This window comes from Acomys minous (assembly GCF_964271855.1).
Source record: "Acomys minous genome assembly, chromosome: 10".
Taxonomy (NCBI): domain Eukaryota; kingdom Metazoa; phylum Chordata; class Mammalia; order Rodentia; family Muridae; genus Acomys; species Acomys minous.
Genome location: NC_140491.1, coordinates 76386721 through 76399960, shown reverse-complemented (window position 1 = coordinate 76399960; position 13240 = coordinate 76386721). Strand labels below are relative to the sequence as shown.

General features: G+C 40.4%; 1 protein-coding gene across 5 annotated transcripts in view; it reads left to right on the top strand.

The window, feature by feature from the left end:
- SCAI (suppressor of cancer cell invasion) overlaps nt 1-13240 on the top strand; it is a 108550-nt gene that overhangs the window by 84636 nt on the left and 10674 nt on the right. For 3 of the 5 annotated variants that reach the window (XM_084798160.1, XM_084798159.1, XM_084798161.1), the window contains 3 exons: nt 7000-7072; nt 10298-10471; nt 10667-10767. In XM_084798160.1, coding sequence (XP_084654286.1) covers nt 7000-7072; nt 10298-10471; nt 10667-10767 — 348 coding nt within the window. Of the gene's footprint in view, nt 1-6999; nt 7073-7684; nt 7902-10297; nt 10472-10666; nt 10768-13240 lie in introns of those variants that run through there. The other 2 variants (XR_014782427.1, XM_084798162.1) reach the window with 2 other exon arrangements.

Sequence of the window (13240 nt, the reverse complement as noted above, 5' to 3'; positions counted from 1 at the left end):
TATGAGACTTTATTCAGAGTATCATAATCCATGCTTATCTGGTTCTGTTTTAGAATGGAGGCAAAAAACTGGGTAAGTGGATAGGATTTGTCATAGGTGGATGGTAAACTCTATATCAGGTCTTTAGGTCTTCCTTCATGCTTACATCATATTTATCAGATAAACTCATTATTCTGCCTAGTTCTATCAGCATATGAATACTTTCCCCAATGTGCACATTGTGACTATTTAGATATGTGTATCTTTGTTCTCCCCCTCCCTCACATTTAAGATTCTTAATAAGTACATAGTGAATGGTGAAATAAAGATTCGAGAGAGAGAAATAAAAATAAAGATTAAATATACTGTATAACTCTTCTTTCTCATTCCAAATTCCTGTTTTTTTCCCATTCTTGGAAGGAAAGGAGCTTTCCATGTTAGTATGAGCTTCCTGGCAGAAGAAGGAAGTGATTGATACATCAGTTTCTGTGTGACAGCTATGACCCATATTTTGCCTAACATGTTTTCACTAGGGAAAAGTAGGCACACCAATTGGCTTTTTCTGTGGTTATGTAGCATCTGTATTTTAAAGATTTATTTATTTATTATGTACACAATATTCTGTCTGCCCACCAGAAGAGGGCATTGGATCACATTATATAGATGGTGTGAGCCACCATGTGGTTGCTGGGATTTAAACTCAGGACTTCTGGAAGATCAGACAGTGCTCTTAACCACTGAGCCATCTCTCCAACCCAAATTTTTTTTTCAAGTAAAAAAAATTTTCCTAATAACTTTGGAAAATTCTTTTTAGTTTTGCTTTCTCTCCTTTGGAAGAAAAGATTCACTGTGAACTTGACATTTTTAAGTGCTGGGTGTGTCGAGTGTAGGTGATTTACATGGCTGTCAAAAGCAGGCTATCACGAAATAGCTTTGGCCTAATGTGTTTGATGTGTGAAAATTGCTGTACTCTGATAATGACTTTTACCACATAGTTAGTTACGCCTGGTCTCCTGCCAGCCCCCCTCAAATTCCAGGGCTCTATTTCTCTTTTGCTCCTTTGAAATTCCCCCTCTTAGCCTCTAGTGATCCGCACTTAACCTGTGGTGGGTACATACTGGCTGAACATGTCAGGGTCTGTTGGTCGATTTGAATTGTTAGGCTGGAGTTCTTCATTCCTGGTAATGACAGTTCTGAGCCATTAGTTCTTTACTTACTGTCTCTTGAACCTCTTTCCTATCTCCTGAGACATTTCACACTTTCCACATTTCTTAGCTTCTTCAGTATTTTCCAACATCACGTTTCAGTTGGGTATTGTGTCTTTTTTTTTTTCTTTTTTTCTCATCCTACTTTAGTTCACAGGGTCTCTTTAGCTGTATCTAACACATTATTAATCCATCTTGAGTTTCATGTTGCTATATGTATTTTTATTTCTCTGGTTCCTTTTGATATATTATATTGCCTATTATAGTTTATTTAGTCTTTGCTTTTACTTCTTTGAGCTTAATAAGCAGCTATTGATCTTGTCTATCACATAATTCCTACACTTGAGTCTACTTTCACTACTTAAGATACCATTTTCAAAGTCAGGCATGGTGGTGCACACCTGTGATCCCAGCACTCAGGAGGCAGAGACAGGTGGATCTCTGTGAGTTCGAGGCCAACCTGGTCTACAAGGTGAGTCCAAGACAGCCATGGCTACACAGAGAAACCCTGTCTTAGGAGGGAAAAAAAAAGATACCATTTTCAGAGCCTTGGGTTCTGAGAACATGGGTAGAATCTGGGATCTGGAGAACATGGGGAACTGACTTTTCTTTTGTTCACTGTGCTCACTGTGAAACACTTCATGGTCATTTATGAGATGAAAATAAATGTCTGTATCCTTTTAGAAAGCATTTTCAGTTTTTATGTTTGATTATTTTTAAAATGTACTTTGTTTATGTATATGCACTGTGGCTCTGTGTGGGTATGGGTGTGTGCCATGTGTGGCCAGGTGTCTGCAAAGATCAGAAACAGGCATTGGATCCCATGGAGCCAGGACTTGTGAGCTGCTGGTATAGGTGCCAAGAATGGAAATGGCGTCCTCTTGAAATTCAGCAAGCGCTCTTAGTCACTGAGCCATCTATCTCCCGCTGCAGAGTGAGTAAGTGTGTGTGTGTGTGTGTGTGTGTGTGTGTGTGTGTGTGTGTGTGTGTGTTCGTGTGTGTTCATGTTCTTATGCTTAAGGAAGAAGTTCATGAGGTCCTAATATGAAGGTACCTTCGGTTACAAGAGGGTTGAGTTTGCTTGTACCAAACATTTAGAAGTCTCACCAGCCGAGGACCTTGTTTTGGTATCACTTGGGTAGTAAGATACTTTGGCTGTGGGTATGTCGGAGAACTGGCAACCTGCAGGAACTAATTCAGGGGAACAGCTGTGTCTGTTGAACTCAATACCAAGAAATATTACCTTACCTTTCTGTTAGCAATGGTCCTAGTAGGGGGACATGTGAGTGTTGGTTTTACTCCATCCTTACTTTAACGACATAGCCCTGTAGGATTCTTCTCTAATGTGGGCAAATACAGGTCTCTTGCCATGGCTGCCCTTTTCTAGGTGTGGCTTTCCAAACTTAAATTCAAGTTGCTAGTTTGACTTAGGCCAGCCAAGGTCTGGCATTAACTTATTTTCTCAGTCTATTTGAGTGTTTTTCCTTAAATCTCTGACCATCATTGGAGTGTCCCTGGACTCCATTATATTCCTCTTATTTTCCAGCCATAGCTGACTCCCTTAGTGTTCATACTTAGTTACATGGCTTAGTTACTGTTTCCCTACTGGCTTCTTCCAAGTGTCTTACCTCCAGGCCAGACTTCTCTCTAGAACTGCACATACAGTGTTACTAAACCTACCTTCTCTGTGTGTCCTGTTAAAAATTCTTCAAGCAATTGCAAACCAACAGAAACTGCCTGTATCCAAGACAATTCTAGGCCCCTTGTACCTCTAGACTACCTATCTTAGTTGGCACCTATTTTGCTTTTTAGTTGTCCCACTAAAAGTCTTGGCTTTATTGTTGGTGTTATTCCTCTTTTCTCCTCTATCACATGCAGGTCATGAAACCTTATAAGATCTAATGAAATGTCCAGCGTTTCATGGACTCCACTGCAAACCCCCTGGCCCATGTCACTGTTCTCGGTCACTTGAGTTACTACAGCAGCTTGCCAGCTGTGCTTAACCTCTTTTTCTTTTTTCACCTCTCATCTCCTGCATGCCCACCTGTGTGTCAAGGTGGTCCTTCTCTGCTCAAACTCTCCTGTGACTTCTTTTTGGTTGGTTTTGGTTTTTTACATTGTTTTGGTTTTTCGAGACAAGGTTTCTCCATGTAGCCTTGGCTGTCCTGGACTCACTTTGTAGACCAGGCTGGCCTCGAACTCACAGAGATCCTCCTGCCTCTGCCTCCTGAGTGCTAGGATTACAGGTGTGCACCACTGTGCCCAGCTTCCCTTGACTTCTTATCTCACCTGGAAAACAGGGCGCATGTGGACATACAGGCATCTTTGACCTTCTTTCTTGCCAGTCTCTTTGTCTACACTGATTTCCTTCCTGGTCCTTCCTATTGCAGGCAGTCTTCTTGCTCCGGCCCTTTACATTCTACTCTTTCTATCGTAAATGCCCTTTCCAAGGTGCCTCAGGTGTTTGAACAAATGCAACCCCTTAGGTCCTTGCTAATTACCGTGTTTCAGATCACATGCCTTTTTCACCTTGTGACTTTATTGTTCTTCATAACCATGATAACTAACATCTATAATACGGGAATTGGTACTGTGTATTCTTCTAAATGTTTAATGTACTTGTCCGCACTTAATTATCACATAGCTATTTTGTCACTCAGTTTTTAGTACTGTGTTTGAATGTAGGGTCTCACTGATACTAGGCAAGCACTCTGCCACTGAGCTTCATCTCTAGGCCTCTTTTTATTTTTGTTTTAGTTTTTTATTTTTGGAGATAGTGGTGCCTCAGTGAGCTTCCTAGGCTGGCTTTGAACTTACTGTATAGCTTATGTCAGCTTTGAACTTGTAATCTTCCTCCCAGGTAACTACAATAATCACAGTACTGTACCTTCAGGCACCATTGCCACTTTTATTATTTGCATGTGACTAATAAGAAAACCCAGGTACATTTTTTATCTTTATTTTATGTTATGACTATTTTGTCTACATGCTTGTCTTGGTACCACCTGTATATAATGCCTGTGGAGGCCAGAAGAAGGTGCCAAATACCCTTGAACTGGAGTTACAGATGGCTCTGAGCCACTGTGTAGCTGCTGGGAATTGAACCCAGGTCTTTTGCAAAGGAGGCCAGTACTGTTAACCACTGAGCTATCTCTCCAGCCCTAGTGGAGGCATTTTTACCCAAGGTCAAAGACACAAGTGTTAGCAAAGCTGGGTTTAAACAGTCTGATTATAAAAACCTGTACTGTACTAAGGGACTAGAGAGATGGCTCCAAGTTTAAGAGTACTGGCTGCTCTTCCAGAGGACACGGGTTCAATTCCCAGCACCTACATGGCAGCTCACAACTGTCTGTAACTCCAGTTCCAGAGCCTGACACCCCGACTCAGACAAAGATGCAAGTGTGGTCACCTGTGCTTATAGTCTCAAATATTCAGGAGCTTGAGGTGGGAGTTTCACTTGATTCTAGGAATTCTGTTCCAGCCTAAAAAAAAAATCGTAAGACCCTGTGTCTAAGTAAATAAATAATATATACAACTCAGTATTTTCTATCAGAGGACCTTATGATAATCCCCAAATGCACATAATTTCAAAAAGGACTCTGTACTTGGCATATGATTATGTGAAGACTTGGTACAGTAAGAAGCTGATAGCAAAATCAGCCAAGGATAAGGAATGTAGGGAGACGGAGAAAACCAGGTCTAAACATGCAAGGTGCTGGTCCAGGAGTCACACAGGATGTACTTCCTTCCCCAGCAACAAATTCCAACCATGTGGATTAAGTACTTTATTTTAGGGATGCTTACTACAAGGCTAAGTGTGCAAATCAGTTGATGTAGTGTTTGCCTAACATTCATAAAGCTCTCGTTTATATCGCAATACTTGGGACATGGAGACCGGAGGATCAGAAGCAGACCAAGCTAGATTACATAAAACCCAGTCACAAAACTTTAAAGACTGACTCTTAAGTAAAGAACTAAAGTCAAAGCTCTTATTGGAAACCCATCACTAGGGTATCCTGTGCCCGGCTTCTAGAGGAAACATTGGGATTCCCCTTAAAGTGTCTCATTTGCCCCATCTAAGCAGAGTAAGCCCAATCAGGTGACTCTTCCCACATGTAGCTTCCAGAAGCCACCCAAAGCTAACTTTATGAGTTGGCTTTCAAGTAATAATTGCACAGTGTATGTGGGTGTGGGTGTAGGTGGGTGTGTGGGTGGGTGTGTGTGTGATGTTTCAGAGGTCAAAGTCTGACTAACAAGCAGAAAAAGGAGACCTTAAGGGAAATGAATGACAGTGCTGTCTACTTAGCACTATCCAGATCAAGAGCAGCAGCACGGACTAGGACCCACGGGTATTTCTGAAATGTAGACTAATGCTGTGGTCACTTTCTTCAGAGCTGGGAATGGAGGGCAGGACTTAGGAGGTAGGCAAGCTTAGGCGGTACGTGGGTTGTTTGTTTGTTTGTTTGTTTGTTTGTACACATGGAGCCCAGGCTGGCCCCAGCTCCTGACCTCCCAAGTACTGGGATTGCAAGTGTTTCCACCTGGCATGGCTTATACTGCATTTTGCTGTGCTGGATTTTTTTATTTTTATATAACTGGCTTTATTAATCTTGGCAATCATAATAGTTAGGAAGCGTTTCCAGGCCACAAAAATAGCTTGATATATTTTTGGTCACCATTTTTGTTGCCTGCTATTTTCATTTAGATTTTTTTATTGATTTGGTATTCATCCAGAAGTCCTACGTGTTTTCAGGTCCTTTTCTGGACTTCCCATTCTGTTCCATTTGGTTTCCACCCACTCTTGTTCCAGTGCCACACAATTCAACTACTGAAGTTTTAAAGTAGCTTTAATATCTAGTGAGTCTTCTTTTTTACTTTCCTGACTAGTTTTGCATGTGAACTTCAACAGCACTATTTTTGTTTGGTTTTTGTTTTCGAGACAGGGTTTCTCTGTATAGCCCTGGCTATCCTAGACCTCACTCTGGCCTTGAACTCAGATCCACCTGCCTCTGCCTCCTGGGTGCTAGGATTAAAGGTGTGTGCCTCCCCAACCTGGCACATTTTTCTCTTATGGAGGAGAACACCAGTAGCTATGCTTATTGAGATTAGTTAATTGTAAGACACTATTGTCGTGACATTTTAGGATGGGTTCATCTGTAAAAACATAGTGTCTTTCCATTTGTTGTCTTTGTTTTTACCCTTTAGAATTTTTAACTTTTCTGGCGTATTCATTTAGTCCTAGGAATTATATGTATCTTTTTGTTGTTTCACCAAATGAATTTGTTATTTAAATTGTATCTATTATAATAGATCTACCTTTAGAGAAATACCCGGAATTATGCAGAGTCCTCCACTTGCAGTCTGAGTGTCCACTTAGTTCTTGCTGTAATAAGCACATGGCCATCATCCTGTGTGAGCTGTTGCCGTGAGTCTCAGTAAAGGATGTACCCATTTGCAGAGCCTTTGAGGATAAAGCTAGATCTTCTTGAAAATTTGCCCTGGTATATCCTGTGGGAACACAGTTTCTAGAGAGTGAGATGGCCTGTAACTGCAAAGCTACAATTTCACATCTGCTATTACTTTAAAAATCAATAGTCTATGTGGCGAACTTCATTTTTTTGGTGGCAATCCTTTTGAGCATGTTGGTATGCATGGTAATGAGACATGAACGCTTATCTGCAACTGCTGCTATTCCCACATCTGCTTATAAGTTAAAGAATCCAATCTATACACTAGTGATGTACACTGGGAAATTACTAGGTAACTGCAATTTGTCAAATCTTTAATAAAAGTCTTAAATTCTTATATATTGCAGAACTTCACAAACTTGTTTGGACAGCCACTCGTCTGCCTGCTTTCTCCCACAGCATATCCAAAAGCTTTGCAAGGTATGTTTTTGGTTCCTATTACACCAGTAGGTCTTGATGAATAAAGACTGTATTTATTTTGACCTACTATCATGAGTAGACATGGAGGTGTGGTATATGTAGCAAGTGTCAATCTGAAAAATAACCTGGAATCCTTGTGGACAAGGTTTCCCTAATGTGCTACAATTAGGCCTTGAGAGAATTCATATCTAAGCAGGAAGTTTGATCCCTTGCTATTAAGGACATCTTGGATTTTTAGATTTAAATTTTGGTCCTGGTTTTCTTGTCACAGACATAACATGATTTTCCTACGTCTTTGATTACGTACCTTAGGCATCTTTGAAGACCATAAAAAACTGCTGGCTTAGGAAACTTGTTAGCCTGTGTCTAAGAGTTAGGAAACTTGAGCTGGCACAACATAAAAGGCTTCTTTCTTTCTGGCTTGGTTTGTTTTGTTTTCTAATTTTTTTTTCTTGTGCTTTTAAAATAAAAATCTCTTCAGAATTCACCAAAAGGACAAGTTTATTTGGGCCATTTCTCTAGTGGCTACAAAGGGAAAGCCTTTTGCCCTTAGTATTTTGTCCTCCGTAGGTTACACATAAAATCTAATTCTAACTCCCAGTCATTTCCTAGGTCAAATGCTAAGTGAAACTTCACACTGTCTTAGCAGTACTTGAACTGTTCACTATCTCCCTGACTGTGAATAGTGCCGATGTCTCTCTGTGGGAGATGGCATTTCACTGCTACTTCCCAGCCCGAAGTCCTGTCTGCTGACATAGTTTGACACAGGAAGTGATGGTCAGCACTTGAATGCCTGAGAGAAGCTGGAGACTTACACCGTTGTTTTAAGGTAAGTTCTGCTGTTTAACAGGGAAAATCTTGTAGCAATTCTAAGTTCACATAGCCAAAGCCAAATTCTAAGGGATAGAACTTACCTTCAAACAACGGTAAAATTCTCCTGCTTTGAGGATTTTACATCCTGTTTCTTACTGTTTCCAGAGGAATGCAACCTCTTCCCAGTACTAGAGAGTGCTGTCATCATCCTGTTCTAATGTAGCTTTATTCAAAACTACATGGTCAGTGTGTTAATACCAAAATTTGATCAGAGAACTCATTACACGGAGGAGGAAAGCACAGACTCAAAGGTGCCAGCTGAATTTGAGTCCCAACCTAGCCACTTACTTAGCTGTGTGATGTTGGAATGTTATTAAGCCATTTTGTGCCTCAGATACTCTACCTATCAAATATGCTTAACCCTATAGCACTGTGCTAGGTACCTAGAAAGCAGTTAATCATGTCAGGGATTCGTGTCCTTGATTTCTGTTTTGTTTTCTTTTGTTTTGTTTGCCTAGCATCCTATCTTTATACTGTAAAACTTAGACTACAAATACTTCTAAGTAAAATTTAGCCACCAGACAGATGGAATATTCTTTTATGGAAAGCATTTAGGATTTATTCAATAGCATTGTTGCTGCTGACCTCTACAAAAGGGCTTGGCCACTCTAGCCGCAAAGTAGTAGGTGTATTTGCTAAGGTTCTGTATTTCTGGTATCTGTAGCTCTGTCATTAGTCAAACATACTTTCTTCATTCAGTATACTTTTTAGATTTATTTATCAGGCATTGTGCTGGGCAGGGGGGAAGAGCATTGTATCTGATAATACAGTTGTGTTTCTCATAGAACCAGTGTCTAGTAGAAGATGAAGATGACCTAAAAGGAGTTACATGGGAGTACAAACAGGGAACTGCCATTAACACACAGAGTGAAGCAAAGGGAGAGATGGTGGATGGGGATGAGGAATGGCTGAACAGGAATGTTCCAGCCCAGAAATTATATGTCCTATATCCCTGAGAGCCCATAAAACACTTAGAGATGTTAAAGTAGTGCCTCTGCCTGAAGGGACTGTGTGATTGAATGATGAAAAAAAAATGTTTTTAAAAATTAGCTATATTTAAACCATAGTAGTTCCTCTCACTATTATTACTTTTGTTTGGTTTTGTTTTTGTTTTTTCAAGACAAGGTTTCTCTGTGTAGCCCTGGCTGTCCTGGACTCACTCTGTAGACCAGGCTGGCCTCGAACTTACAGAGATCTGATTGTCTCTTCCTTCAAGTGCTGGGATTAAAGATGTGCACCACCACGCGCGGCTATGATTACAAACTCTTTCAAAACTTCTGATATGATTGGAGTTAGATTTGAGTGAAGGATATTAAACAGGCAAAGGTGGAAAAGCGTGCATGGAGAAGGAACTAGAGGGACACTGGGAAAGTAGCAAGATGATGGTGTTGAGCTCTCAGCTAGAGACTGAATGCTAAGCCCACTGATGCTGCAGGGCTTTCTGGGAGACCAAGAACAAGACGACAGGAGGCTAGCTCAGGTATTGGTAGGAATCCTGAGTCCTGATGAGAACCTGCATTAGAGAACTGCAGGAAAAGCATATGTTCGAATCAAGGTCTTTCTAGTCCAGTGCTGTTCAGTAGAAATGTGCGATGAGTTACCTAGCTGGGGCTGTTCACAGTATGCCTTTTTGTACTCTTTAAAGTCTGCAACGCATTCATAAATAGTCTTAGTTTGGAGCAGTCACTCTTTGTGTACAGTAGATCACAGGACAGCACAGAGCCAGAACTAGGGAATCCAGTCTTAGTATTTGAAAATTAAGTCCCTATGAGCATGAGTAACCACTAATATCCTAGGAGTTGGTGAGATCAGCAATGTGTAGAACCAAAGAAAGAAAATACTGACATCGAAGAGCTAGGTAGAGAGCCAAATATGGTGGCATATACCTATCATCCCTTACTTAGAAGGTAAAAAGGCAGGAGGATCAAGGTTATCCTTAGCTGTTTTATGAGTTCAAGGCTAGCCCTATCTCAAAAAGGGCCTGGGTTGCAAAGACAGAACAACCAATCATGATAATTGGCAGAAAATTGACACATCAGATATTTACATCATGGATGCTTCATGTTTCAACACTTGCCATATTCAGATGAAGTTGGTTTGTTGGTGTTAAGATAATAAGAAATATGTTTATTTATCATTCATAATTGAAGGATGCTCAAGGTTTTTATTTTATTCAGAAGGCAATATGCTTAGGATGTATTTTCATAATTTCATGAAGAATTTACATTATTGAATTGTGATTTACTGATACAGCTTTAATTTTACACATTATCCGTGTGTTAAAATATTCCTCATGTGTTTGCTAACCCTTTGTAAAACTCTTGTCTGTATGTAACATGTTTGTTATTACAGATCAGTCTCAGCGAGGTAGCCTCTTCACTCTCTTTCTGAACAATCCTCTAATGGCCTTCCTATTTGTGTCTGGATTGTCAAGCATGCGTAGAGGCCTGTGGGAAAAGTGTCAAGAATATCTTCGAAAAATCAACCGTGATATTGCCCAGCTACTGACCCATTCGCGTTCAATAGGTACCCTGCTGATCTACCTGCACACTTACAAAGCTTACTGTAGTGCCTTAAGTGGTTTCCTACTATAAACTGTATAAGTTCTTTTTAAAGGTACTTGTTGCAGGTAGGAAAGTCATGAAGGCTTTCCTTAACTAAGTTCCCTGTTGAAATGTCATTTTCATGTCACCTCTCTCACTCTCTCTTTCTCTTCTGCAGATCAGGCCTTCCTCCAGTTTTTTGGAGATGAGTTTCTTCGATTGCTTCTCACAAGGTTTGTCTTCTGTTCAGCCACCATGAGGATGCACAAGGCCTTTCGGGTAGGCAGAGAATCATTAAACACCAAGTTCACCATTTTAATTATAAAGTTTAAATAGATCCAAAATAATACTCACAAGTAAGCATGTGCAGCATAAAGATGAATAGTACCGTGGGCATGGTGGTGCATGCAGACAGAAACACTGAGTTCAAGGTCAGCCTTGAACTAAAAGCTTATGTCTAAAAGTTGAAACAGATAGAAAAAGATTAACAATGCTGTGATACTTGTCCTCATTAGAAACATTTTCCCAGCATTTGAGAGGTAGAAGTTGAACTTGAAGGTTACTCTTGACTACCTAACAAGTTTGGGGCCAGCCTGGGATATATGAGAATCTATCTTTTAAAAACAGACAAAACACAGAACAGTGGTGGCACACGCCTTTAATCCCAGCAGAGACAGGCAGATCTCTGTGAGTTGGAGGACAGCCTGGTCTACAGAGTGAATTCCACGACAGCCAAGGCTACACAGAGAAACCCTGTCTCAAGGAGAAAAATACAAACCAACAAACAAGCAAACACACTTTCTTTACTTGGGAATACTGCTGTGGGTCCTCCAAAAATCTCTTCTCCAATGCAGCTGATGCCCTGAGTGCTGTCATCATTTGGCTTTTATTAAAACCTGTGTATTTTCACTTCTGTCTAGTACATAGCTGGATTTACATTACTTTATTTCAGTCCCTTGTGTTCTGAGGGCTGGAGATGTAGCACGGTGGTAGAATGCCCACCTAGCATGCCCAGAGTCTTAAGTTAAATCAGCTGCGCCAGTGGAAAAATAAAATGCACATGTACCCGTGAACATGCATATATATGTACATGTGTGTATGGCATGTTGCCACAAGTGAGCCATGTTGATTATAGTTTTCATTCTTTGGCATGGTCTGAGTCTTAATTAGTTACCCATTCTGCCAATAACGGACATTTGGACTGTTTCCAGGTGTTTATTGTTATATAAATGATGTAATAGTAGTTGGTGCATGCCTTTAATAGCAGCACTCAGGAGAATCTCTATGAGTCTGAGGCCAGCCTAGTCATCGTAGTGAGTTCCAGGCCTGCAAGGCTAAATGGTGAGACCTTGTTTTAAAGAACTAACAAACAAATATAAGGCCAAAAAAAAAAGCACACAATGTGTTTTGTGTTGGCCAACTACCATTAGGCGTGACGCCTGTCCTGGAGTGAGATTGATGACCCCAGTGATGCTCCATTGTAGAAAGCTCATTTTCCTTTCCCCAGCAGCTATCAGTTGCAAATACCTTTTTGGCTGGGGTTGGGATTTTGTCTGGTTTGTACCTGTGCTGGTCCTGCATATATCAGTCTCTTTTAGTTCATATGTGTATCACCCCTGTGTGTCTAGAAGACACTGTTTCCTTGGAGTCATCCATCACCACTGGCTCCTAGAATGTTTTCACATCTTCTTTTGTCCTGGGGGACAGGGTGGAGATTGATGAAGACATCCTGCTTAAGGTTGAATGTTCCACAGTCCCATTCTCTGGGTGTTATACCATATACCACAAGAAGTTTCTCTGATAAAGGTTAAGTGATGTACTGAACTAAGTCCTGGCCAAGGTGGTACTCTTGGTTTTTGGTTTTTAGTGTTACCCATTTCATTTTTTTAACAACAGTTTTGAACATTAGGCTTAAAAACAAAAAATGTTTTAAAAAGCTTTTTTAACTTTTAGTTTCAAAATATTCTGCCACATATGTTTATTTTATTTTGTTTCTAGTTTGTCTTTGTGTAATTGATCCAGTCTCACTATGTAGTTCAGGCTGGTCTTGAACTTTCTATCCACCTGCTCAGCCTTCTGAGTGCGAGGTTTATAGGTATGCCCCATTATGCATGCTTACAGTGAAATACATAAAACTGAAATATACCATTAGTGTACATTGTGTTATTGTGAATGCAAACCTCTACTAAGCGGTAGTAGATACAGATTCAGATACAGTAGCATCATCCAGAATGTTTCCTCCCTAACTGTTCTGGTGAGCCCATGTAGATCTATGATCTACATCATAGATCACTGCTCATATGATAGTTTTCACACTGCCATATCATGGACCTCAGTCACATTGTATAGAATCTTGTATAAATCCATTACTAAGATTGCTTCATTTTGTTTCATATATCACTAGCTTGTTTCTTTTAAATTATTTTTATTTATTTATGTCTAAGTGTTTTGTTTGAATGTGTATACATGCTCCACATAAATGCCTGAGGCCCACAGAAGTGAAAAGGTATCATCAGATTCCCCTGGAACTGGAGTTTTGGAAGGTTTTGAGCTGCCATGTGGGTGTTGGGTCCTCTGCAAGAGCAACAAGGGTTCTGAACCACTGAGCTGTCCCTCCAATTCCTCTTCTTAGTTCTTTTTGCTCTGAGTAGTAGTGCACTGTTCTGTTGCTGATGATCACCTGGGCAGTTGAAAGTCATTAGCTAGTAAACGGAACTCTCTTTCAGTACAAGTAGAAGAGCTTATGTGAACC